Source organism: Oncorhynchus kisutch, unplaced genomic scaffold, assembly GCF_002021735.2.
Source record: "Oncorhynchus kisutch isolate 150728-3 unplaced genomic scaffold, Okis_V2 scaffold1001, whole genome shotgun sequence".
NCBI classification, from domain to species: Eukaryota; Metazoa; Chordata; class Actinopteri; order Salmoniformes; family Salmonidae; genus Oncorhynchus; species Oncorhynchus kisutch.
In genome coordinates, this window is record NW_022262946.1 from 62,231 (window position 1) to 88,949 (window position 26,719).

General features: G+C 44.6%; 1 protein-coding gene across 1 annotated transcript in view; it reads right to left on the reverse strand.

Annotated features, from left to right (window-relative positions):
• Positions 1-26,719, reverse strand: part of LOC109886574 (glycerol-3-phosphate dehydrogenase 1-like protein) — a 41,066-nt gene that overhangs the window by 3,835 nt on the left and 10,512 nt on the right. The window contains exons 4-5 of the mRNA XM_031817363.1: positions 9,849-9,987; positions 9,545-9,657 (exon numbers count right to left, since the gene is read on the reverse strand). Of these exons, the coding sequence (XP_031673223.1) occupies positions 9,545-9,657; positions 9,849-9,987 (252 nt within the window). The remainder of the gene's footprint in view (positions 1-9,544; positions 9,658-9,848; positions 9,988-26,719) is intronic.

A 26,719-nucleotide genomic window follows, 5' to 3' on the forward strand; every position in this document is an offset into this window, starting at 1 on the left:
ACAGTGTATTAGAGTTACCTACAGGGCTCCACAGAGCTCTACAGTGTATTAGAGTTACCTACAGGGCTCTACAGTGTATTAGAGTTACCTACAGGGCTCTACAGTGTATTAGAGTTACCTACAGGGCTCTACAGAGCTCTATAGTGTATTAGAGTTACCTACAGGGCTCCACAGAGCTCTACAGTGTATTAGAGTTACCTACAGGGCTCCACAGGGCTCTACAGTGTATTAGAGTTACCTTCAGGGCTCTACAGTGTATTAGAGTTACCTACAGGGCTCCACAGAGCTCTACAATGTAATAGAGTTACCTACAGGGCTCTACAGTGTATTAGAGTTAACTACAGGGCTCTACAGTGTATTAGAGTTACCTTCAGGGCTCTACAGTGTATTAGAGCTACCTTCAGGGCTCCACGGGGCTCTACAGTGTATTAGAGCTACCTACAGGGCTCTACAGTGTATTAGAGTTACCTACAGGGCCCCACAGAGCTCTACAGTGTATTAGAGTTACCTACAGGGCTCTACAGAGCTCTACAGTGTATTCGAGTTACCTACAGGGCTCCACAGAGCTCTACAGTGTATTAGAGTTACCTACAGGGCTCCACAGAGCTCTACAGTGTATTCGAGTTACCTACAGGGCTCTACAGAGCTCTACAGTGTATTAGAGTTACCTACAGGGCTCCACAGAGCTCTACAGTGTATTATAGTTACCTACAGGGCTCCACAGAGCTCTACAGTGTATTAGAGTTACCTTCAGGGCTCTACAGTGTATTAGAGTTACCTACAGGGCTCTACAGTGTATTAGAGTTACCTACAGGGCTCTACAGTGTATTAGAGTTACCTTCAGGGCTCTACAGTGTATTATAGTTACCTACAGGGCTCCACAGAGCTCTATAGTGTATTAGAGTTACCTTCAGGGCTCTACAGTGTATTATAGTTACCTACAGGGCTCTACAGTGTATTAGAGTTACCTACAGGGCTCCACAGGGCTCTACAGTGTATTAGAGTTACCTACAGGGCTCCACAGAGCTCTACAGTGTATTTGAGTTACCTACAGGGCTCTACAGAGCTCTACAGTGTATTAGAGTTACCTACAGGGCTCTACAGAGCTCTACAGTGTATTATAGTTACCTACAGGGCTCCACAGAGCTCTACAGTGTATTAGAGTTACCTTCAGGGCTCTACAGTGTATTAGAGTTACCTACAGGGCTCCACAGAGCTCTACAGTGTATTTGAGTTACCTACAGGGCTCTACAGAGCTCTACAGTGTATTAGAGTTACCTACAGGGCTCTACAGAGCTCTACAGTGTATTATAGTTACCTACAGGGCTCCACAGAGCTCTACAGTGTATTAGAGTTACCTTCAGGGCTCTACAGTGTATTAGAGTTACCTACAGGGCTCTACAGTGTATTAGAGTTACCTACAGGGCTCTACAGTGTATTAGAGTTACCTTCAGGGCTATACAGTGTATTAGAGTTACCTACAGGGCTCCACAGGGCTCTACAGTGTATTAGAGTTACCTACAGGGCTCTACAGTGTATTAGAGTTACCTACAGGGCTCCACAGAGCTCTACAGTGTATTAGAGTTACCTACAGGGCTCTACAGTGTATTAGAGTTACCTTCAGGGCTCCACAGAGCTCTACAGTGTATTAGAGTTACCTACAGGGCTCTACAGTGTATTAGAGTTACCTTCAGGGCTCCACAGAGCTCTACAGTGTATTAGAGCTACCTTCAGGGCTCCACAGAGCTCTACAGTGTATTAGAGCTACCTTCAGGGCTCTACAGAGCTCTACAGTGTATTAGAGTTACCTACAGGGCTCCACAGAGCTCTACAGTGTATTATAGTTACCTACAGGGCTCCACAGAGCTCTACAGTGTATTAGAGTTACCTTCAGGGCTCTACAGTGTATTAGAGTTACCTACAGGGCTCTACAGTGTATTAGAGTTACCTACAGGGCTCTACAGTGTATTAGAGTTACCTTCAGGGCTCTACAGTGTATTATAGTTACCTACAGGGCTCCACAGAGCTCTACAGTGTATTAGAGTTACCTTCAGGGCTCTACAGTGTATTAGAGTTACCTACAGGGCTCTACAGTGTATTAGAGTTACATACAGGGCTCCACAGAGCTCTACAGTGTATTAGAGTTACCTACATGGCTCTACAGTGTATTAGAGTTACCTACAGGACTCCACAGGGCTCTACAGTGTATTAGAGTTACCTTCAGGGCTCTACAGTGTATTAGAGTTACCTACAGGGCTCTACAGTGTATTAGAGTTACCTACAGGGCTCCACAGAGCTCTACAGTGTATTAGAGTTACCTACAGGGCTCTACAGTGTATTAGAGTTACCTACAGGGCTCTACAGTGTATTAGAGTTACCTACAGGGCTCTACAGAGCTCTATAGTGTATTAGAGTTACCTACAGGGCTCCACAGAGCTCTACAGTGTATTAGAGTTACCTACAGGGCTCCACAGGGCTCTACAGTGTATTAGAGTTACCTTCAGGGCTCTACAGTGTATTAGAGTTACCTACAGGGCTCCACAGAGCTCTACAATGTAATAGAGTTACCTACAGGGCTCTACAGTGTATTAGAGTTAACTACAGGGCTCTACAGTGTATTAGAGTTACCTTCAGGGCTCTACAGTGTATTAGAGCTACCTTCAGGGCTCCACGGGGCTCTACAGTGTATTAGAGCTACCTACAGGGCTCTACAGTGTATTAGAGTTACCTACAGGGCCCCACAGAGCTCTACAGTGTATTAGAGTTACCTACAGGGCTCTACAGAGCTCTACAGTGTATTCGAGTTACCTACAGGGCTCCACAGAGCTCTACAGTGTATTAGAGTTACATACAGGGCTCCACAGAGCTCTACAGTGTATTAGAGTTACCTTCAGGGCTCTACAGTGTATTAGAGTTACCTACAGGGCTCTACAGTGTATTAGAGTTACCTACAGGGCTCTACAGTGTATTAGAGTTACCTTCAGGGCTCTACAGTGTATTATAGTTACCTACAGGGCTCCACAGAGCTCTATAGTGTATTAGAGTTACCTTCAGGGCTCTACAGTGTATTAGAGTTACCTACAGGGCTCCACAGGGCTCTACAGTGTATTAGAGTTACCTACAGGGCTCCACAGAGCTCTACAGTGTATTCGAGTTACCTACAGGGCTCTACAGAGCTCTACAGTGTATTAGAGTTACCTACAGGGCTCCACAGAGCTCTACAGTGTATTATAGTTACCTACAGGGCTCCACAGAGCTCTACAGTGTATTAGAGTTACCTTCAGGGCTCTACAGTGTATTAGAGTTACCTACAGGGCTCTACAGTGTATTAGAGTTACCTACAGGGCTCTACAGTGTATTAGAGTTACCTTCAGGGCTCTACAGTGTATTATAGTTACCTACAGGGCTCCACAGAGCTCTATAGTGTATTAGAGTTACCTTCAGGGCTCTACAGTGTATTATAGTTACCTACAGGGCTCTACAGTGTATTAGAGTTACCTACAGGGCTCCACAGGGCTCTACAGTGTATTAGAGTTACCTACAGGGCTCCACAGAGCTCTACAGTGTATTTGAGTTACCTACAGGGCTCTACAGAGCTCTACAGTGTATTAGAGTTACCTACAGGGCTCTACAGAGCTCTACAGTGTATTATAGTTACCTACAGGGCTCCACAGAGCTCTACAGTGTATTAGAGTTACCTTCAGGGCTCTACAGTGTATTAGAGTTACCTACAGGGCTCCACAGAGCTCTACAGTGTATTTGAGTTACCTACAGGGCTCTACAGAGCTCTACAGTGTATTAGAGTTACCTACAGGGCTCTACAGAGCTCTACAGTGTATTATAGTTACCTACAGGGCTCCACAGAGCTCTACAGTGTATTAGAGTTACCTTCAGGGCTCTACAGTGTATTAGAGTTACCTACAGGGCTCTACAGTGTATTAGAGTTACCTACAGGGCTCTACAGTGTATTAGAGTTACCTTCAGGGCTATACAGTGTATTAGAGTTACCTACAGGGCTCCACAGGGCTCTACAGTGTATTAGAGTTACCTACAGGGCTCTACAGTGTATTAGAGTTACCTACAGGGCTCCACAGAGCTCTACAGTGTATTAGAGTTACCTACAGGGCTCTACAGTGTATTAGAGTTACCTTCAGGGCTCCACAGAGCTCTACAGTGTATTAGAGTTACCTACAGGGCTCTACAGTGTATTAGAGTTACCTTCAGGGCTCCACAGAGCTCTACAGTGTATTAGAGCTACCTTCAGGGCTCCACAGAGCTCTACAGTGTATTAGAGCTACCTTCAGGGCTCTACAGAGCTCTACAGTGTATTAGAGTTACCTACAGGGCTCCACAGAGCTCTACAGTGTATTATAGTTACCTACAGGGCTCCACAGAGCTCTACAGTGTATTAGAGTTACCTTCAGGGCTCTACAGTGTATTAGAGTTACCTACAGGGCTCTACAGTGTATTAGAGTTACCTACAGGGCTCTACAGTGTATTAGAGTTACCTTCAGGGCTCTACAGTGTATTATAGTTACCTACAGGGCTCCACAGAGCTCTACAGTGTATTAGAGTTACCTTCAGGGCTCTACAGTGTATTAGAGTTACCTACAGGGCTCCACAGGGCTCTACAGTGTATTAGAGTTACCTACAGGGCTCTACAGTGTATTAGAGTTACCTACAGGGCTCTACAGTGTATTAGAGTTACATACAGGGCTCCACAGAGCTCTACAGTGTATTAGAGTTACCTACAGGGCTCTACAGTGTATTAGAGTTACCTACAGGACTCCACAGGGCTCTACAGTGTATTAGAGTTACCTTCAGGGCTCTACAGTGTATTAGAGTTACCTACAGGGCTCTACAGTGTATTAGAGTTACCTACAGGGCTCCACAGAGCTCTACAGTGTATTAGAGTTACCTACAGGGCTCTACAGTGTATTAGAGTTACCTACAGGGCTCTACAGTGTATTAGAGTTACCTACAGGGCTCTACAGAGCTCTATAGTGTATTAGAGTTACCTACAGGGCTCCACAGAGCTCTACAGTGTATTAGAGTTACCTACAGGGCTCCACAGGGCTCTACAGTGTATTAGAGTTACCTTCAGGGCTCTACAGTGTATTAGAGTTACCTACAGGGCTCCACAGAGCTCTACAATGTAATAGAGTTACCTACAGGGCTCTACAGTGTATTAGAGTTACCTACAGGGTATTAGAGTTACCTTCAGGGCTCTACAGTGTATTAGAGCTACCTTCAGGGCTCCACGGGGCTCTACAGTGTATTAGAGCTACCTACATGGCTCTACAGTGTATTAGAGTTACCTACAGGGCTCCACAGAGCTCTACAGTGTATTAGAGTTACCTACAGGGCTCTACAGAGCTCTACAGTGTATTCGAGTTACCTACAGGGCTCCAAAGAGCTCTACAGTGTATTAGAGTTACATACAGGGCTCCACAGAGCTCTACAGTGTATTAGAGTTACCTTCAGGGCTCTACAGTGTATTAGAGTTACCTACAGGGCTCTACAGTGTATTAGAGTTACCTACAGGGCTCCACAGAGCTCTACAGTGTATTCGAGTTACCTACAGGGCTCTACAGAGCTCTACAGTGTATTAGAGTTACCTACAGGGCTCCACAGAGCTCTACAGTGTATTATAGTTACCTACAGGGCTCCACAGAGCTCTACAGTGTATTAGAGTTACCTTCAGGGCTCTACAGTGTATTAGAGTTACCTACAGGGCTCTACAGTGTATTAGAGTTACCTACAGGGCTCTACAGTGTATTAGAGTTACCTTCAGGGCTCTACAGTGTATTATAGTTACCTACAGGGCTCCACAGAGCTCTATAGTGTATTAGAGTTACCTTCAGGGCTCTACAGTGTATTATAGTTACCTACAGGGCTCTACAGTGTATTAGAGTTACCTACAGGGCTCCACAGGGCTCTACAGTGTATTAGAGTTACCTACAGGGCTCCACAGAGCTCTACAGTGTATTTGAGTTACCTACAGGGCTCTACAGAGCTCTACAGTGTATTAGAGTTACCTACAGGGCTCTACAGAGCTCTACAGTGTATTATAGTTACCTACAGGGCTCCACAGAGCTCTACAGTGTATTAGAGTTACCTACAGGGCTCTACAGTGTATTAGAGTTACCTACAGGGCTCTACAGTGTATTAGAGTTACCTTCAGGGCTATACAGTGTATTAGAGTTACCTACAGGGCTCCACAGGGCTCTACAGTGTATTAGAGTTACCTACAGGGCTCTACAGTGTATTAGAGTTACCTACAGGGCTCTACAGTGTATTAGAGTTACCTACAGGGCTCCACAGAGCTCTACAGTGTATTAGAGTTACCTACAGGGCTCTACAGTGTATTAGAGTTACCTTCAGGGCTCCACAGAGCTCTACAGTGTATTAGAGTTACCTACAGGGCTCTACAGTGTATTACAGTTACCTTCAGGGCTCCACAGAGCTCTACAGTGTATTAGAGCTACCTTCAGGGCTCCACAGAGCTCTACAGTGTAGTAGAGCTACCTTCAGGGCTCTACAGAGCTCTACAGTGTTTTAGAGTTACCTACAGGGCTCCACAGAGCTCTACAGTGTATTATAGTTACCTACAGGGCTCCACAGAGCTCTACAGTGTATTAGAGTTACCTTCAGGGCTCTACAGTGTATTAGAGTTACCTACAGGGCTCTACAGTGTATTAGAGTTACCTACAGGGCTCTACAGTGTATTAGAGTTACCTTCAGGGCTCTACAGTGTATTATAGTTACCTACAGGGCTCCACAGAGCTCTATAGTGTATTAGAGTTACCTTCAGGGCTCTACAGTGTATTATAGTTACCTACAGGGCTCCACAGGGCTCTACAGTGTATTAGAGTTACCTACAGGGCTCCACAGAGCTCTACAGTGTATTCGAGTTACCTACAGGGCTCTACAGAGCTCTACAGTGTATTAGAGTTACCTACAGGGCTCCACAGAGCTCTACAGTGTATTATAGTTACCTACAGGGCTCCACAGAGCTCTACAGTGTATTAGAGTTACCTTCAGGGCTCTACAGTGTATTAGAGTTACCTACAGGGCTCTACAGTGTATTAGAGTTACCTACAGGGCTCTACAGTGTATTAGAGTTACCTTCAGGGCTCTACAGTGTATTATAGTTACCTACAGGGCTCCACAGAGCTCTACAGTGTATTAGAGTTACCTTCAGGGCTCTACAGTGTATTAGAGTTACCTACAGGGCTCTACAGTGTATTAGAGTTACCTACAGGGCTCTACAGTGTATTAGAGTTACCTTCAGGGCTCTACAGTGTATTATAGTTACCTACAGGGCTCCACAGAGCTCTATAGTGTATTAGAGTTACCTTCAGGGCTCTACAGTGTATTATAGTTACCTACAGGGCTCCACAGGGCTCTACAGTGTATTAGAGTTACCTACAGGGCTCCACAGAGCTCTACAGTGTATTCGAGTTACCTACAGGGCTCTACAGAGCTCTACAGTGTATTAGAGTTACCTACAGGGCTCCACAGAGCTCTACAGTGTATTATAGTTACCTACAGGGCTCCACAGAGCTCTACAGTGTATTAGAGTTACCTTCAGGGCTCTACAGTGTATTAGAGTTACCTACAGGGCTCTACAGTGTATTAGAGTTACCTACAGGGCTCTACAGTGTATTAGAGTTACCTACAGGGCTCCACAGAGCTCTACAGTGTATTAGAGTTACCTACAGGGCTCTATAGTGTATTAGAGTTACCTTCAGGGCTCCACAGAGCTCCACAGTGTATTAGAGCTACCTTTAGGGCTCCACAGAGCTCTACAGTGTATTAGAGTTACCTACAGGGCTCTACAGTGTATTATAGTTACCTACAGGGCTCCACAGAGCTCTATAGTGTATTAGAGTTACCTTCAGGGCTCTACAGTGTATTATAGTTACCTACAGGGCTCCACAGGGCTCTACAGTGTATTAGAGTTACCTACAGGGCTCCACAGAGCTCTACAGTGTGTTCGAGTTACCTACAGGGCTCTACAGAGCTCTACAGTGTATTAGAGTTACCTACAGGGCTCCACAGAGCTCTACAGTGTATTATAGTTACCTACAGGGCTCCACAGAGCTCTACAGTGTATTAGAGTTACCTTCAGGGCTCTACAGAGCTCTACAGTGTATTAGAGTTACCTACAGGGCTCTACAGTGTATTAGAGTTACCTTCAGGGCTCCACAGAGCTCCACAGTGTATTAGAGCTACCTTTAGGGCTCCACAGAGCTCTACAGTGTATTAGAGTTACCTACAGGGCTCTACAGTGTATTAGAGTTACCTTCAGGGCTCTACAGTGTATTATAGTTACCTACAGTGCTCCACAGAGCTCTATAGTGTATTAGAGTTACCTTCAGGGCTCTACAGTGTATTATAGTTACCTACAGGGCTCCACAGGGCTCTACAGTGTATTAGAGTTACCTACAGGGCTCCACAGAGCTCTACAGTGTATTCGAGTTACCTACAGGGCTCTACAGAGCTCTACAGTGTATTAGAGTTACCTACAGGGCTCCACAGAGCTCTACAGTGTATTATAGTTACCTACAGGGCTCCACAGAGCTCTACAGTGTATTAGAGTTACCTTCAGGGCTCTACAGTGTATTAGAGTTACCTACAGGGCTCTACAGTGTATTAGAGTTACCTACAGGGCTCTACAGTGTATTAGAGTTACCTTCAGGGCTATACAGTGTATTATAGTTACCTACAGGGCTCCACAGGGCTCTACAGTGTATTAGAGTTACCTACAGGGCTCTACAGTGTATTAGAGTTACCTACAGGGCTCTACAGTGTATTAGAGTTACCTACAGGGCTCTACAGTGTATTAGAGTTACCTTCAGGGCTCCACAGAGCTCCACAGTGTATTAGAGCTACCTTCAGGGCTCCACAGAGCTCTACAGTGTATTAGAGTTACCTACAGGGCTCTACAGTGTATTAGAGTTACCTTCAGGGCTCCACAGAGCTCCACAGTGTATTAGAGCTACCTTCAGGGCTCCACAGAGCTCTACAGTGTATTAGAGTTACCTACAGGGCTCTACAGTGTATTAGAGTTACCTTCAGGGCTCCACAGAGCTCCACAGTGTATTAGAGCTACCTTCAGGGCTCCACAGAGCTCTACAGTGTATTAGAGTTACCTACAGGGCTCTACAGTGTATTAGAGTTACCTCCAGGGCTCCACAGAGCTCTACAGTGTATTAGAGCTACCTTCAGGGCTCCACAGAGCTCTACAGTGTATTAGAGCTACCTTCAGGGCTCCACAGAGCTCTACAGTGTAAGTGTATTAGAGCTACCTTCAGGGCTCCACAGAGCTCTACAGTGTATTAGAGTTACCTACAGGGCTCTACAGTGTATTAGAGCTACCTATAGGGCTCTACAGTGTATTAGAGTTACCTACAGGGCTCTACAGTGTATTAGAGTTACCTACAGGGCTCCACAGAGCTCTACAGTGTATTAGAGCTACCTACGGGGCTCTACAGTGTATTAGAGCTACCTACGGGGCTCTACAGTGTATTAGAGTTACCTTCAGGGCTCCACAGAGCTCTACAGTGTCTGCATCATCCACCACTGTGATCCTGAAGTTAGGAGTCTGCAGGAGCTCCTTGAAGAGCAGGCCGTTCTCCATGATCTTACTGCCTGGTAAAGCAACATGTTTTTACATCCCAACACATAGCCAGCCTATCACGCCATCTCTGTCAAAGCTTTGTATTAATTACTATCTATCTCATTCCATATAGTTATCAAATAACTTCACAGCTTTGTTTTACATTCGTGTATAGAAATATCTTGGCAATTATGTTGATAAATGATGCTGGGGGTTTTCTTACCGATGGTGGTCTCACAGAACTTCTCTGCTGCCACCTCGTTGGCGATGTTAGCTCCCATCAGAACACTGACGTCTATAGCCATCTTCTCCCTGATTATGTCCGAGATGAGCTTCAGGCCCTCCGGACCCTCGTCTATTCCCTGTGGGGACAAGAGACAGCTACATGGTTTAATAGTGTTTCTCGTTCCATTTGTTTTACAGGGCAACGTGAGAGAACAGATCAAAGGGAGTGAGACAACCTGAAAGATGACATTGACAGAGAGGAGTGGAGAGGAGTAGAGAGGAGTGGAGGGGAGAGGAGTGGAGTGGAGTGGAGTGGAGTGGAGTGGAGAGGAGAGGAGTGGAGTGGAGAGGAGAGGAGAGGAGGAGAGGAGAGGAGAGGAGAGGAGAGGAGAGGAGAGGAGAGGAGAGGAGAGGAGGAGGAGAGGAGAGGAGAGGAGAGGAGAGGAGAGGAGAGGAGAGGAGAGGAGAGGAGAGGAGAGGAGAGGAGAGGAGAGGAGAGGAGAGAGGAGAGGAGAGGAGAGGAGAGAGGAGGAGAGAGATGTTACTATTCCCCGTGGAGAGAGATGTGAGAGATGTTACTATTCCCTGTGGAGAGAGGTGAGAGAGATGTTACTATTCCCTGTGGAGAGAGGTGAGAGAGGTGTTACTAGTGTTTAGTGAGAGGTGTTACTAGTGTTTAGTGAGAGGTGTTACTAGTGGTTAGTGTTTAGTGAGAGGTGTTACTAGTGGTTAGTGGTTAGTGAGAGGTGTTACTAGTGTTTGGTTAGTGAGAGTTGTTACTAGTGTTTAGTGAGAGGTGTTACTAGTGTTTAGTGAGAGGTGTTACTAGTGTTTAGTGGTTAGCGAGACGTGTTACTAGTGGTTAGTGTTTAGTGAGAGGTGTTACTAGTGTTTAGTGAGAGGTGTTACTAGTGTTTAGTGAGAGGTGTTACTAGTGTTTAGTGGTTAGCGAGACGTGTTACTAGTGGTTAGTGTTTAGTGAGAGGTGTTACTAGTGTTTAGTGAGAGGTGTTACTAGTGTTTAGTGAGAGGTGTTACTAGTGTTTAGTGAGAGGTGTTACTAGTGTTTAGTGGTTAGTGAGAGGTGTTGTTAGTGGTTAGTGAGAGGTGTTACTAGTGGTTAGTGAGAGGTGTTACTAGTGGTTAGTGCGAGGTGTTACTAGTGTTTAGTGAGAGGTGTTACTAGTGGTTAGTGGTTAGTGAGAGGTGTTACTAGTGTTTAGTGAGAGGTGTTACTAGTGGTTAGTGAGAGGTGTTACTAGTGTTTAGTGGTTAGTGAGAGGTGTTACTAGTGTTTAGTGTTTAGTGAGAGGTGTTACTAGTGTTTAGTGAGAGGTGTTACTAGTGTTTAGTGAGAGGTGTTGCTAGTGTTTAGTGGTTAGCGAGACGTGTTACTAGTGGTTAGTGTTTAGTGAGAGGTGTTACTAGTGTTTAGTGGTTAGTGAGAGGTGTTGTTAGTGGTTAGTGAGAGGTGTTACTAGTGGTTAGTGAGAGGTGTTACTAGTGGTTAGTGAGAGGTGTTACTAGTGTTTAGTGAGAGGTGTTACTAGTGGTTAGTGAGAGGTGTTACTAGTGTTTAGTGAGAGGTGTTACTAGTGGTTAGTGAGAGGTGTTACTAGTGTTTAGTGAGAGGTGTTACTAGTGTTTAGTGAGAGGTGTTACTAGTGTTTAGTGAGAGGTGTTACTAGTGGTTAGTGAGAGGTGTTACTAGTGTTTAGTGGTTAGTGAGAGGTGTTACTAGTGTTTAGTGATTAGTGAGAGGTGTTACTAGTGTTGTGGTTAGTGAGTTGTGTTACTAGTGGTTAGTGTTTAGTGAGAGGTGTTACTAGTGTTTAGTGAGAGGTGTTACTAGTGGTTAGTGTTTAGTGAGAGGTGTTACTAGTGTTTAGTGGTTAGTGAGAGGTGTTACTAGTGGTTAGTGTTTAGTGAGAGGTGTTACTAGTGTTTAGTGAGAGGTGTTACTAGTGGTTAGTGTTTAGTGAGAGGTGTTACTAGTGTTTAGTGAGAGGTGTTACTAGTGGTTAGTGTTTAGTGAGAGGTGTTACTAGTGTTTAGTGGTTAGTGAGAGGTGTTACTAGTGGTTAGTGTTTAGTGAGAGGTGTTACTAGTGTTTAGTGAGAGGTGTTACTAGTGTTTAGTGGTTAGTGAGAGGTGTTGTTAGTGGTTAGTGAGAGGTGTTACTAGTGTTTAGTGAGAGGTGTTACTAGTGTTTAGTGAGAGGTGTTACTAGTGTTTAGTGGTTAGTGAGAGGTGTTACTAGTGTTTAGTGATAGGTGTTACTAGTGGTTAGTGTTTAGTGAGAGGTGTTACTAGTGTTTAGTGAGAGGTGTTACTAGTGTTTAGTGGTTAGTGAGAGGTGTTACTAGTGTTTAGTGGTTAGTGAGAGGTGTTACTAGTGTTTAGTGTTTAGTGAGAGGTGTTACTAGTGTTTAGTGAGAGGTGTTACTAGTGGGTTTTTTTAAATATTTTTTTATTTAACCTTTATTTAACCAGGTAGGCTAGTTGAGAACACCTTTATTTAACCAGGTAGGCTAGTTGAGAACACCTTTATTTAACCAGGTAGGCTAGTTGAGAACACCTTTATTTAACCAGGTAGGCTAGTTGAGAACAAGTTCTCATTTGCAACTGCGACCTGGCCAAGATAAAGCATAGCAGTGTGAGCAGACAACAGAGTTACACATGGAGTAAACAATTAACAAGTCAATAACACAGTAGAAAACAAAGGGGGAGTCTATATACAATGTGTGCAAAAGGCATGAGGAGGTAGGCAAATAATTACAATTTTGCAGATTAACACTGGAGTGATGAATGATCAGATGGTCATGTACAGGTAGAGATATTGGTGTGCAAAAGAGCAGAAAAGTAAATAAATAAAAACAGTATGGGGATGAGGTAGGTGAAGAAGGGTGGGCTATTTACCAATAGACTATGTACAGCTGCAGCGATCGGTTAGCTGCTCAGATAGCTGATGTTTGAAGTTGGTGAGGGAGATAAAAGTCTCCAACTTCAGCGATTTTTGCAATTCGTTCCAGTCACAGGCAGCAGAGTACTGGAACGAAAGGCGGCCAAATGAGGTGTTGGCTTTAGGGATGATCAGTGAGATACACCTGCTGGAGCGCGTGCTACGGATGGGTGTTGCCATCGTGACCAGTGAGCTGAGATAAGGCGGAGCTTTACCTAGCATGGACTTGTAGATGACCTGGAGCCAGTGGGTCTGGCGACGAATATGTAGCGAGGGCCAGCCGACTAGAGCATACAAGTCGCAGTGGTGGGTGGTATAAGGTGCTTTAGTGACAAAACGGATGGCACTGTGATAAACTGCATCCAGTTTGCTGAGTAGAGTGTTGGAAGCCATTTTGTAGATGACATCGCCGAAGTCGAGGATCGGTAGGATAGTCAGTTTTACTAGGGTAAGCTTGGCGGCGTGAGTGAAGGAGGCTTTGTTGTGGAATAGAAAGCCGACTCTTGATTTGATTTTCGATTGGAGATGTTTGATATGAGTCTGGAAGGAGAGTTTGCAGTCTAGCCAGACACCTAGGTACTTATAGACGTCCACATATTCTAGGTCGGAACCATCCAGGGTGGTGATGCTAGTCGGGCATGCGGGTGCAGGCAGCGACCGGTTGAAAAGCATGCATTTGGTTTTACTAGCGTTTAAGAGCAGTTGGAGGCCACGGAAGGAGTGTTGTATGGCATTGAAGCTTGTTTGGAGGTTAGATAGCACAGTGTCCAAAGACGGGCCGAAAGTATATAGAATGGTGTCGTCTGCGTAGAGGTGGATCAGGGAATCGCCCGCAGCAAGAGCAACATCATTGATATACACAGAGAAAAGAGTCGGCCCGAGAATTGAACCCTGTGGCACCCCCATAGAGACTGCCAGAGGACCAGACAGCATGCCCTCCAATTTGACGCACTGAACTCTGTCTGCAAAGTAATTGGTGAACCAGGCAAGGCAGTCATCCGAAAAACCGAGGCTCCTGAGTCTGCCGATAAGAATATGGTGATTGACAGAGTCAAAGTTGGTGGTTGAAGATATCCCTCTAGTGGTGTGGGGGCTGTGCTTTGGCAAAGTGGGTGGGGTTATATCCTTCCTGTTTGGCCCTGTCCGGGGGTGTCCTCGGATGGGGCCACAGTGTCTCCTGACCCCTCCTGTCTCAGCCTCCAGTATTTATGCTGCAGTAGTTTATGTGTCGGGGGGCTGGGGTCAGTTTGTTATATCTGGAGTACTTCTCCTGTCCTATTCGGTGTCCTGTGTGAATCTAAGTGTGCGTTCTCTAATTCTCTCCTTCTCTCTTTCTTTCTCTCTCTCGGAGGACCTGAGCCCTAGGACCATGCCCCAGGACTACCTGACATGATGACTCCTTGCTGTCCCCAGTCTACCTGGCCATGCTGCTGCTCCAGTTTCAACTTCCACCTGACTGTGCTGCTGCTCTAGTTTCAACTGTTCTGCCTTATTATTATTCGACCATGCTGGTCATTTATGAACATTGAACATCTTGACCATGTTCTGTTATAATCTCCACCCGGCACAGCCAGAAGAGGACTGGCCACCCCACATAGCCTGGTTCCTCTCTAGGTTTCTTCCTAGGTATTGGCCTTTCTAGGGAGTTTTTCCTAGCCACCGTGCTTCTCCACCTGCATTGCTTGCTGTTTGGGGGTTTTAGGCTGGGTTTCTGTACAGCACTTTGAGATATCAGCTGATGTACGAAGGGCTATATAAATAAATTTGATTTGATTTGATTTGAAAGCCTTGGCAAGGTCGATGAAGACGGCTGCACAGTACTGTCTTTTATCGATGGCGGTTATGATATCGTTGAGTACCTTGAGTGTGGCTGAGGTGCACCCATGACCGGCTCGGAAACCAGATTGCACAGCGGAGAAGGTACGGAGGGATTCGAGATGGTCAGTGACCTGTTTGTTGACTTGGCTTTCGAAGACCTTAGATAGGCAGGGCAGGATGGATATAGGTCTGTAACAGTTTGGGTCCAGGGTGTCTCCCCCTTTGAAGAGGGGGATGACTGCGGCAGCTTTCCAATCCTTGGGGATCTCAGACGATATGAAAGAGAGGTTGAACAGGCTGGTAATAGGGGTTGCGACAATGGTGGCAGATAGTTTCAGAAATAGAGGGTCCAGATTGTCAAGCCCAGCTGATTTGTACGGGTCCAGGTTTTGCAGCTCTTTCAGAACATCTGCTATCTGGATTTGGTTAAAGGAGAACCTGGAGAGGCTTGGGCGAGGAGCTGCGGGGGGGGCGGAGCTGTTGGCCGAGGTTGAAGTAGCCAGGCGGAAGGCATGGCCAGCCGTTGAGAAATGCTTTTGAAGTTTTCGATAATCATGGATTTATCAGTGGTGACCGTGTTACCTAGCCTCAGTGCAGTGGGCAGCTGGGAGGAGGTGCTCTTGTTCTCCATGGACTTCACGGTGTCCCAGAACTTTTTGGAGTTGGAGCTACAGGATGCAAACTTCTGCCTGAAGAAGCTGGCCTTAGCTTTCCTGATTGACTGCGTGTATTGGTTCCGGACTTCCCTGAACAGTTGCATATCACGGGGACTATTCGATGCTATTGCAGTCCGCCACAGGATGTTTTTGTGCTGGTCGAGGGCAGTCAGGTCTAGGGTGAACCAAGGGCTGTATCTGTTCTTAGTTCTGCATTTTTTGAACGGAGCATGCTTATCTAAAATGGTGAGGAAGTTACTTTTAAAGAATGACCAGGCATCCTCAAATGACGGGATGAGGTCAATGTCCTTCCAGGATACCCGGGCCAGGTCGATTAGAAAGGCCTGCTCACAGAAGTGTTTTAGGGAGCGTTTGACAGTGATGAGGGGTGGTCGTTTGACTGCGGCTCCGTAGCGGATACAGGCAATGAGGCAGTGATCGCTGAGATCCTGGTTGAAGACAGCGGAGGTGTATTTGGAGGGCCAGTTGGTCAGGATGACGTCTATGAGGGTGCCCTTGTTTACAGAGTTAGGGTTGTACCTGGTGGGTTCCTTGATGATTTGTGTGAGATTGAGGGCATCTAGCTTAGATTGTAGGACTGGCGGGGTGTTAAGCATATCCCAGTTTAGGTCACCTAACAGAACAAACTCTGAAGCTAGATGGGGGGCGATCAATTCACAAATGGTGTCCAGGGCACAGCTGGGAGCTGAGGGGGGTCGGTAGCAGGCGGCAACCGTGAGAGACTTATTTCTGGAGAGAGTAATTTTCAAAATTAGTAGTTCGAACTGTTTGGGTATGGACCTGGAAAGTATGACATTACTTTGCAGGCTATCTCTGCAGTAAACTGCAACTCCTCCCCCTTTGGCAGTTCTATCTTGACGGAAGATGTTATAGTTGGGTATGGAAATCTCTGAATTTTTGGTGGCCTTCCTGAGCCAGGATTCAGACACAGCAAGGACATCAGGGTTAGCAGAGTGTGCTAAAGCAGTGAGTAAAACAAACTTAGGGAGGAGGCTTCTGATGTTGACATGCATGAAACCAAGGCTTTTTCGATCACAGAAGTCAACAAATGAGGGTGCCTGGGGACATGCAGGGCCTGGGTTTACCTCCACATCACCCGCGGAACAGAGAAGGAGTAGTATGAGGGTGCGGCTAAAGGCTATCAAAACTGGTCGCCTAGAGCGTTGGGGACAGAGAATAAGAGGAGCAGGTTTCTGGGCATGGTAGAATATATTCAGGGCATAATGCGCAGACAGGGGTATGGTGGGGTGCGGGTACAGCAGAGGTAAGCCCAGGCACTGGGTGATGATGAGAGAGGTTGTATCTCTGGACATGCTGGTAGTAATGGGTGAGGTCACCGCATGTGTGGGAGGTGGGACAAAGGAGTTATCAGGGGCATGAAGAGTGGAACTAGGGGCTCCATTGTGAACTAAAACAATGATAACTAACCTGAACAACAGTATACAAGGCATATTGACATTTGAGAGAAACATACAGCGAGGCATGCAGTAATCACAGGTGTTGAATTGGGAAAGCTAGCTAAAACAGTAGGTGAGACAACAGCTAATCAGCTAGCACAACAACAGCAGGTAAAATGGCGTAGACTAGGCAACGGGGCCAACAGATAAAACAAACAAGCAGAATGGAGTAGCGTGATTAATGGACAGTCCAGCGTGCATCAGCTATGTAGCCAAGAGATCAGTGTCCAGGGGGCAGCGGTGGATGGGGCAGGGAAGCTGGACTGGCGAGTGTTATCCAGGTTGAAAAAACTAACAATGACTAAATAGCTTGTAGCTAGTTAGCTGGTTAGCTTCTGGAGGTTCTTGAGTGTGTTCTAAAAATAAAAAAATTATAGCGATTCCGTATCACATTGGGTGAGGCAGGTTTCCGGAAGGTATAAACAAATTAAAAGTCAAAAGAGATAGAAAGTAAATATGGGTCCGGTAAGCGTTTGGGACGCGGCGATTCAGGCGGTTAGCAGGCCTGTGCTAACAAGCTAACAGTTTGTAGGCCCGGGCTAGACAAGGTAGCAGTTAGCGGACCGGAGCTGGACAAGCTAGCAGTTAGCAGGCCGAATTAGCAAGCAGGGAGATAGTGAGGGCTAGAGAGTTAGCCTTTGGGGGACGTCGCGATGGGGTGAGTCTGTTTATTCCTCTTCATGCGATGACATCGATAGACCGGTCGTGGGCCCGGGTATTGTAGCTCAGGAGTATGCTACGGTGGTAGCACAGGTGCTACGGCCGGGCTAGCTTCAAGCTAAGTGGGTGGAAACGCTAGCCAGGAGTAACCCGGGGTTGCGGTTTAGCTAGATAGCTAGTTGCTGAAAAATCCAGCTGAAAGATGTTCCGTTTGCGGTGGGAATCCGGGGATGAAAAATAAATAGGTCCGTTATGCTCTGGTTAGAGTCGCGTTGTACGAACAGGCGAGAGCTTTCCGAACTACAGGTTAGCTGATGACCGGTTAGCTGAAGACCGCTAGCATACCCGCTGGTTAGCTGGCTAGCTTCAGTTGAGGGGTCCCGAAGTAAATATAAATACTTTAGGAAAAATAGCTACATTGGGTGAGTCGGGTTGCAGGAGAGTATTTGGAAGCTTAGGTTTAGCAAAATGTTTTCAAAGAGATATGTGGAGAAAATATGTAAAAATATGTAAAAAACGAAAAAGAAACGATAAATACAGGGACACGACAGGACAGGACGACTTACTGCTACGCCATCTTGGTTACGAGTGAGAGGTGTTACTAGTGTTTAGTGTTTAGTGAGAGGTGTTACTAGTGTTTAGTGAGAGGTGTTACTAGTGGCTAGTGAGAGGTGTTACTAGTGTTTAGTGAGAGGTGTTATTGGTGTTTAGTGTTTAGTGAGAGGTGTTACTAGTGTTTAGTGGTTAGTGGTTAGTGAGAGGTGTTACTAGTGGTTAGTGAGAGGTGTTACTAGTGTTTAGTGAGAGGTGTTACTAGTGTTTAGTGGTTAGTGAGAGGTGTTACTAGTGTTTAGTGGTTAGTGAGAGGTGTTACTAGTGTTTAGTGAGAGGTGAGAGGTGTTACTAGTGTTTAGTGAGAGGTGTTACTAGTGTTTAGTGAGAGGTGTTACTAGTGTTTAGTGAGAGGTGTTACTAGTGTTTAGTGTTTTGTGAGAGGTGTTACTAGTGTTTAGTGTTTTGTGAGAGGTGTTACTAGTGTTTAGTGTTTAGTGAGATGTGTTACTAGTGTTTAGTGTTTAGTGAGAGGTGTTACTAGTGGTTAGTGAGAGGTGTTACTAGTGGTTAGTGAGAGGTGTTACTAGTGTTTAGTGAGAGGTGTTACTAGTGTTTAGTGTTTAGTGAGAGGTGTTACTAGTGTTTAGTGTTTAGTGAGAGGTGTTACTAGTGTTTAGTGGTTAGTGAGAGGTGTTACTAGTGTTTAGTGAGAGGTGTTACTAGTGTTTAGTGGTTAGTGAGAGGTGTTACTAGTGGTTAGTGAGAGGTGTTACTAGTGGTTAGTGAGAGGTGTTACTAGTGGTTAGTGAGAGGTGTTACTAGTGGTTAGTGAGAGGTGTTACTAGTGGTTAGTGAGAGGTGTTACTAGTGGTTAGTGAGAGGTGTTACTAGTGTTTAGTGAGAGGTGAGAGGTGTTACTAGTGTTTAGTGGTTAGTGAGAGGTGTTACTAGTGTTTAGTGTTTAGTGAGAGGTGTTACTAGTGTTTAGTGTTTAGTGAGAGGTGTTACTAGTGTTTAGTGGTTAGTGAGAGGTGTTACTAGTGTTTAGTGGTTAGTGAGAGGTGTTACTAGTGGTTAGTGAGAGGTGTTACTAGTGTTTAGTGTTTAGTGAGAGGTGTTACTAGTGTTTAGTGTTTAGTGAGAGGTGTTACTAGTGTTTAGTGGTTAGTGAGAGGTGTTACTAGTGGTTAGTGAGAGGTGTTACTAGTGGTTAGTGAGAGGTGTTACTAGTGGTTAGTGAGAGGTGTTACTAGTGGTTAGTGAGAGGTGTTACTAGTGTTTAGTGAGAGGTGTTACTAGTGTTTAGTGGTTAGTGAGAGGTGTTACTAGTGTTTAGTGTTTAGTGAGAGGTGTTACTAGTGTTTAGTGAGAGGTGTTACTAGTGTTTAGTGGTTAGTGAGAGGTGTTACTAGTGTTTAGTGGTTAGTGAGAGGTGTTACTAGTGGTTAGTGAGAGGTGTTACTAGTGGTTAGTGAGAGGTGTTACTAGTGGTTAGTGAGAGGTGTTACTAGTGGTTAGTGAGAGGTGTTACTAGTGTTTAGTGAGAGGTGTTACTAGTGGTTAGTGAGAGGTGTTACTAGTGGTTAGTGAGAGGTGTTACTAGTGGTTAGTGAGAGGTGTTACTAGTGTTTAGTGGTTAGTGAGAGGTGTTATTAGTGTTTAGTGGTTAGTGGTTAGTGAGAGGTGTTACTAGTGGTTAGTGAGAGGTGTTACTAGTGTTTAGTGTTTAGTGAGAGGTGTTACTAGTGTTTAGTGTTTAGTGAGAGGTGTTACTAGTGTTTAGTGGTTAGTGAGAGGTGTTACTAGTGTTAGTGAGAGGTGTTACTAGTGTTTAGTGGTTAGTGAGAGGTGTTACTAGTGGTTAGTGAGAGGTGTTACTAGTGTTTAGTGAGAGGTGTTACTAGTGGTTAGTGAGAGGTGTTTAACTAGTGGTTAGTGAGAGGTGTTACTAGTGGTTAGTGAGAGGTGTTACTAGTGGTTAGTGAGAGGTGTTACTAGTGGTTAGTGAGAGGTGTTACTAGTGGTTAGTGAGAGGTGTTACTAGTGTTTAGTGGTTAGTGAGAGGTGTTACTAGTGTTTAGTGGTTAGTGAGAGGTGTTACTAGTGTTTAGTGGTTAGTGAGAGGTGTTACTAGTGGTTAGTGAGAGGTGTTACTAGTGTTTAGTGTTTAGTGAGAGGTGTTACTAGTGTTTTAGTGAGAGGTGTTACTAGTGTTTAGTGGTTAGTGAGAGGTGTTACTAGTGGTTAGTGAGAGGTGTTACTAGTGGTTAGTGAGAGGTGTTACTAGTGGTTAGTCAGAGGTGTTACTAGTGGTTAGTGAGAGGTGTTACTAGTGGTTAGTGAGAGGTGTTACTAGTGGTTAGTGAGAGGTGTTACTAGTGGTTAGTGAGAGGTGTTACTAGTGGTTAGTGAGAGGTGTTACTAGTTGTTTAGTGTTTCGTGAGAGGTGTTACTAGTGTTTAGTGGTTAGTGAGAGGTGTTACTAGTGTTAGTGTTTAGTGAGAGGTGTTACTAGTGTTTCGTGTTTAGTGAGAGGTGTTTACTAGTGTTTAGTGGTTAGTGAGAGGTGTTACTAGTGTTTAGTGGTTAGTGAGAGGTGTTACTAGTGGTTAGTGAGAGGTGTTACTAGTGGTTAGTGAGAGGTGTTACTAGTGGTAGTGAGAGGTGTACTAGTGTTTAGTGAGAGGTGTTTACTAGTGGTTAGTGAGAGGGTGTTACTAGTGGTTCAGTGAGAGGTGTTACTAGTGGTTAGTGCAGAGGTGTTACTAGTGGTTAGTGAGAGGTGTTACTAGTGGTTTAGTGGTTAGTGAGAGGTGTTACTAGTGGTTAGTGAGAGGTGTTACTAGTGTTTAGTGGTTAGTGAGAGGTGTTACTAGTGGTTAGTGAGAGGTGTTACTAGTGTTTAGTGTTTAGTGAGAGGTGTTACTAGTGTTTAGTGTTTAGTGAGAGGTGTTACTAGTGTTTAGTGGTTAGTGAGAGGTGTTACTAGTGTTTAGTGAGAGGTGTTACTAGTGTTTAGTGGTTAGTGAGAGGTGTTACTAGTGGTTAGTGAGAGGTGTTACTAGTGGTTAGTGAGAGGTGTTACTAGTGGTTAGTGAGAGGTGTTACTAGTGGTTAGTGAGAGGTGTTACTAGTGGTTAGTGAGAGGTGTTACTAGTGGTTAGTGAGAGGTGTTACTAGTGGTTAGTGAGAGGTGTTACTAGTGTTTAGTGGAGCGGTGAGAGGTGTTACTAGTGTTTAGTGGTTAGTGAGAGGTGTTACTAGTGTTTAGTGGTTAGTGAGAGGTGTTTACTAGTGTTTAGTGTTTAGTGAGAGGTGTTACTAGTGTTTAGTGGTTAGTGAGAGGTGTTACTAGTGTTTAGTGGTTAGTGAGAGGTGTTACTAGTGTTTAGTGGTTAGTGAGAGGTGTTACTAGTGTTTAGTGGTTAGTGAGAGGTGTTACTAGTGTTTAGTGTTTAGTGAGAGGTGTTACTAGTGTTTAGTGGTTAGTGAGAGGTGTTACTAGTGGTTAGTGAGAGGTGTTACTAGTGGTTAGTGAGAGGTGTTACTAGTGGTTAGTGAGAGGTGTTACTAGTGGTTAGTGAGAGGTGTTACTAGTGGTTAGTGAGAGGTGTTACTAGTGGTTAGTGAGAGGTGTTACTAGTGGTTAGTGAGAGGTGTTACTAGTGGTTAGTGAGAGGTGTTACTAGTGGTTAGTGAGAGGTGTTACTAGTGGTTAGTGAGAGGTGTTACTAGTGTTTAGTGAGAGGTGTTACTAGTGGTTAGTGAGAGGTGTTACTAGTGGTTAGTGAGAGGTGTTACTAGTGGTTAGTGAGAGGTGTTACTAGTGGTTAGTGAGAGGTGTTACTAGTGGTTAGTGAGAGGTGTTACTAGTGGTTAGTGAGAGGTGTTACTAGTGGTTAGTGAGAGGTGTTACTAGTGGTTAGTGAGAGGTGTTACTAGTGGTTAGTGAGAGGTGTTACTAGTGGTTAGTAAGAGGTGTTACTAGTGGTTAGTGAGAGGTGTTACTAGTGGTTAGTGAGAGGTGTTACTAGTGTTTAGTGTTTAGTGAGAGGTGTTACTAGTGTTTAGTGTTTAGTGAGAGGTGTTACTAGTGGTTAGTGAGAGGTGTTACTAGTGGTTAGTGAGAGGTGTTACTAGTGGTTAGTGGTTAGTGAGAGGTGTTACTAGTGGTTAGTGAGAGGTGTTACTAGTGGTTAGTGAGAGGTGTTACTAGTGGTTAGTGAGAGGTGTTACTAGTGGTTAGTGAGAGGTGTTACTAGTGGTTAGTGAGAGGTGTTACTAGTGGTTAGTGGTTAGTGAGAGGTGTTACTAGTGGTTAGTGAGAGATGTTACTAGTGGTTAGTGAGAGGTGTTACTAGTGGTTAGTGGTTAGTGAGAGGTGTTACTAGTGGTTAGTGAGAGGTGTTACTAGTGGTTAGTGAGAGGTGTTACTAGTGTTTAGTGGTTAGTGAGAGGTGTTACTAGTGGTTAGTGAGAGGTGTTACTAGTGGTTAGTGGTTAGTGAGAGGTGTTACTAGTGGTTAGTGAGAGGTGTTACTAGTGGTTAGTGAGAGGTGTTACTAGTGGTTAGTGAGAGGTGTTACTAGTGGTTAGTGAGAGGTGTTACTAGTGGTTAGTGAGAGGTGTTACTAGTGTTTAGTGGTTAGTGAGAGGTGTTACTAGTGGTTAGTGAGAGGTGTTACTAGTGGTTAGTGAGAGGTGTTACTAGTGGTTAGTGAGAGGTGTTACTAGTGGTTAGTGAGAGGTGTTACTAGTGGTTAGTGAGAGGTGTTACTAGTGGTTAGTGAGAGGTGTTACTAGTGGTTAGTGAGAGGTGTTACTAGTGGTTAGTGAGAGGTGTTACTAGTGGTTAGTGAGAGGTGTTACTAGTGGTTAGTGAGAGGTGTTACTAGTGGTTAGTGAGAGGTGTTACTAGTGGTTAGTGAGAGGTGTTACTAGTGTTTAGTGAGAGGTGTTACTAGTGGTTAGTGAGAGGTGTTACTAGTGGTTAGTGAGAGGTGTTACCTGTGGTTAGTGAGAGGTGTTACTAGTGGTTAGTGAGAGGTGTTACTAGTGGTTAGTGAGAGGTGTTACTAGTGGTTAGTGAGAGGTGTTACTAATGGTTAGTGAGAGGTGTTACTAGTGGTTAGTGAGAGGTGTTACTAGTGTTTAGTGAGAGGTGTTACTAGTGGTTAGTGAGAGGTGTTACTAGTGGTTAGTGAGAGGTGTTACTAGTGGTTAGTGAGAGGTGTTACTAGTGGTTAGTGAGAGGTGTTACTAGTGGTTAGTGAGAGGTGTTACTAGTGGTTAGTGGTTAGTGAGAGGTGTTACTAGTGGTTAGTGAGAGGTGTTACTAGTGGTTAGTGAGAGGTGTTACTAGTGGTTAGTGAGAGGTGTTACTAGTGGTTAGTGAGAGGTGTTACTAGTGTTTAGTGGTTAGTGAGAGGTGTTACTAGTGGTTAGTGAGAGGTGTTACTAGTGGTTAGTGAGAGGTGTTACTAGTGGTTAGTGAGAGGTGTTACTAGTGGTGTTACTAGTGAGAGGTGTTACTAGTGGTTAGTGAGAGGTGTTACTAGTGGTTAGTGAGAGGTGTTACTAGTGGTTAGTGAGAGGTGTTACTAGTGGTTAGTGAGAGGTGTTACTAGTGGTTAGTGAGAGGTGTTACTAGTGGTTAGTGAGAGGTGTTACTAGTGTTTAGTGAGAGGTGTTACTAGTGGTTAGTGAGAGGTGTTACTAGTGGTTAGTGAGAGGTGTTACTAGTGGTTAGTGAGAGGTGTTACTAGTGGTTAGTGAGAGGTGTTACTAGTGGTTAGTGAGAGGTGTTACTAGTGGTTAGTGAGAGGTGTTACTAGTGGTTAGTGAGAGGTGTTACTAGTGGTTAGTGAGAGGTGTTACTAGTGGTTAGTGAGAGGTGTTACTAGTGGTTAGTGAGAGGTGTTACTAGTGGTTAGTGAGAGGTGTTACTAGTGGTTAGTGAGAGGTGTTACTAGTGGTTAGTGAGAGGTGTTACTAGTGGTTAGTGAGAGGTGTTACTAGTGGTTAGTGAGAGGTGTTACTAGTGTTTAGTGAGAGGTGTTACTAGTGGTTAGTGAGAGGTGTTACTAGTGGTTAGTGAGAGGTGTTACTAGTGGTTAGTGAGAGGTGTTACTAGTGGTTAGTGAGAGGTGTTACTAGTGGTTAGTGAGAGGTGTTACTAGTGGTTAGTGAGAGGTGTTACTAGTGTTTAGTGGTTAGTGAGAGGTGTTACTAGTGGTTAGTGAGAGGTGTTACTAGTGGTTAGTGAGAGGTGTTACTAGTGTTTAGTGGTTAGTGAGAGGTGTTACTAGTGGTTAGTGAGAGGTGTTACTAGTGTTTAGTGGTTAGTGAGAGGTGTTACTAGTGGTTAGTGAGAGGTGTTACTAGTGGTTAGTGAGAGGTGTTACTAGTGTTTAGTGGTTAGTGAGAGGTGTTACTAGTGTTTAGTGGTTAGTGAGAGGTGTTACTAGTGGTTAGTGAGAGGTGTTACTAGTGGTTAGTGAGAGGTGTTACTAGTGGTTAGTGAGAGGTGTTACTAGTGGTTAGTGAGAGGTGTTACTAGTGGTTAGTGAGAGGTGTTACTAGTGGTTAGTGAGAGGTGTTACTAGTGTTTAGTGGTTAGTGAGAGGTGTTACTAGTGGTTAGTGAGAGGTGTTACTAGTGGTTAGTGAGAGGTGTTACTAGTGTTTAGTGGTTAGTGAGAGGTGTTACTAGTGGTTAGTGAGAGGTGTTACTAGTGTTTAGTGGTTAGTGAGAGGTGTTACTAGTGGTTAGTGAGAGGTGTTACTAGTGGTTAGTGAGAGGTGTTACTAGTGTTTAGTGGTTAGTGAGAGGTGTTACTAGTGGTTAGTGAGAGGTGTTACTAGTGGTTAGTGAGAGGTGTTACTAGTGGTTAGTGAGAGGTGTTACTAGTGGTTAGTGAGAGGTGTTACTAGTGGTTAGTGAGAGGTGTTACTAGTGGTTAGTGAGAGGTGTTACTAGTGGTTAGTGAGAGGTGTTACTAGTGGTTAGTGAGAGGTGTTACTAGTGGTTAGTGAGAGGTGTTACTAGTGGTTAGTGAGAGGTGTTACTAGTGGTTAGTGAGAGGTGTTACTAGTGGTTAGTGAGAGGTGTTACTAGTGGTTAGTGAGAGGTGTTACTAGTGGTTAGTGAGAGGTGTTACTAGTGTTTAGTGGTTAGTGAGAGGTGTTACTAGTGGTTAGTGAGAGGTGTTACTAGTGGTTAGTGAGAGGTGTTACTAGTGGTTAGTGAGAGGTGTTACTAGTGGTTAGTGAGAGGTGTTACTAGTGGTTAGTGAGAGGTGTTACTAGTGGTTAGTGAGAGGTGTTACTAGTGTTTAGTGGTTAGTGAGAGGTGTTATTAGTGTTTAGTGGTTAGTGGTTAGTGAGAGGTGTTACTAGTGGTTAGTGAGAGGTGTTACTAGTGTTTAGTGTTTAGTGAGAGGTGTTACTAGTGTTTAGTGTTTAGTGAGAGGTGTTACTAGTGTTTAGTGGTTAGTGAGAGGTGTTACTAGTGTTTAGTGAGAGGTGTTACTAGTGTTTAGTGGTTAGTGAGAGGTGTTACTAGTGGTTAGTGAGAGGTGTTACTAGTGTTTAGTGAGAGGTGTTACTAGTGGTTAGTGAGAGGTGTTACTAGTGGTTAGTGAGAGGTGTTACTAGTGGTTAGTGAGAGGTGTTACTAGTGGTTAGTGAGAGGTGTTACTAGTGGTTAGTGAGAGGTGTTACTAGTGTTTAGTGAGAGGTGAGAGGTGTTACTAGTGTTTAGTGGTTAGTGAGAGGTGTTACTAGTGTTTAGTGTTTAGTGAGAGGTGTTACTAGTGTTTAGTGTTTAGTGAGAGGTGTTACTAGTGTTTAGTGGTTAGTGAGAGGTGTTACTAGTGTTTAGTGGTTAGTGAGAGGTGTTACTAGTGTTTAGTGGTTAGTGAGAGGTGTTACTAGTGGTTAGTGAGAGGTGTTACTAGTGTTTAGTGTTTAGTGAGAGGTGTTACTAGTGTTTAGTGTTTAGTGAGAGGTGTTACTAGTGTTTAGTGGTTAGTGAGAGGTGTTACTAGTGGTTAGTGAGAGGTGTTACTAGTGGTTAGTGAGAGGTGTTACTAGTGGTTAGTCAGAGGTGTTACTAGTGGTTAGTGAGAGGTGTTACTAGTGGTTAGTGAGAGGTGTTACTAGTGGTTAGTGAGAGGTGTTACTAGTGGTTAGTGAGAGGTGTTACTAGTGGTTAGTGAGAGGTGTTACTAGTGGTTAGTGAGAGGTGTTACTAGTGTTTAGTGTTTAGTGAGAGGTGTTACTAGTGTTTAGTGGTTAGTGAGAGGTGTTACTAGTGTTTAGTGGTTAGTGAGAGGTGTTACTAGTGTTTAGTGGTTAGTGAGAGGTGTTACTAGTGGTTAGTGAGAGGTGTTACTAGTGGTTAGTGAGAGGTGTTACTAGTGGTTAGTGAGAGGTGTTACTAGTGTTTAGTGAGAGGTGTTACTAGTGGTTAGTGAGAGGTGTTACTAGTGGTTAGTGAGAGGTGTTACTAGTGGTTAGTGAGAGGTGTTACTAGTGGTTAGTGAGAGGTGTTACTAGTGTTTAGTGGTTAGTGAGAGGTGTTACTAGTGGTTAGTGAGAGGTGTTACTAGTGTTTAGTGGTTAGTGAGAGGTGTTACTAGTGGTTAGTGAGAGGTGTTACTAGTGTTTAGTGTTTAGTGAGAGGTGTTACTAGTGTTTAGTGTTTAGTGAGAGGTGTTACTAGTGTTTAGTGGTTAGTG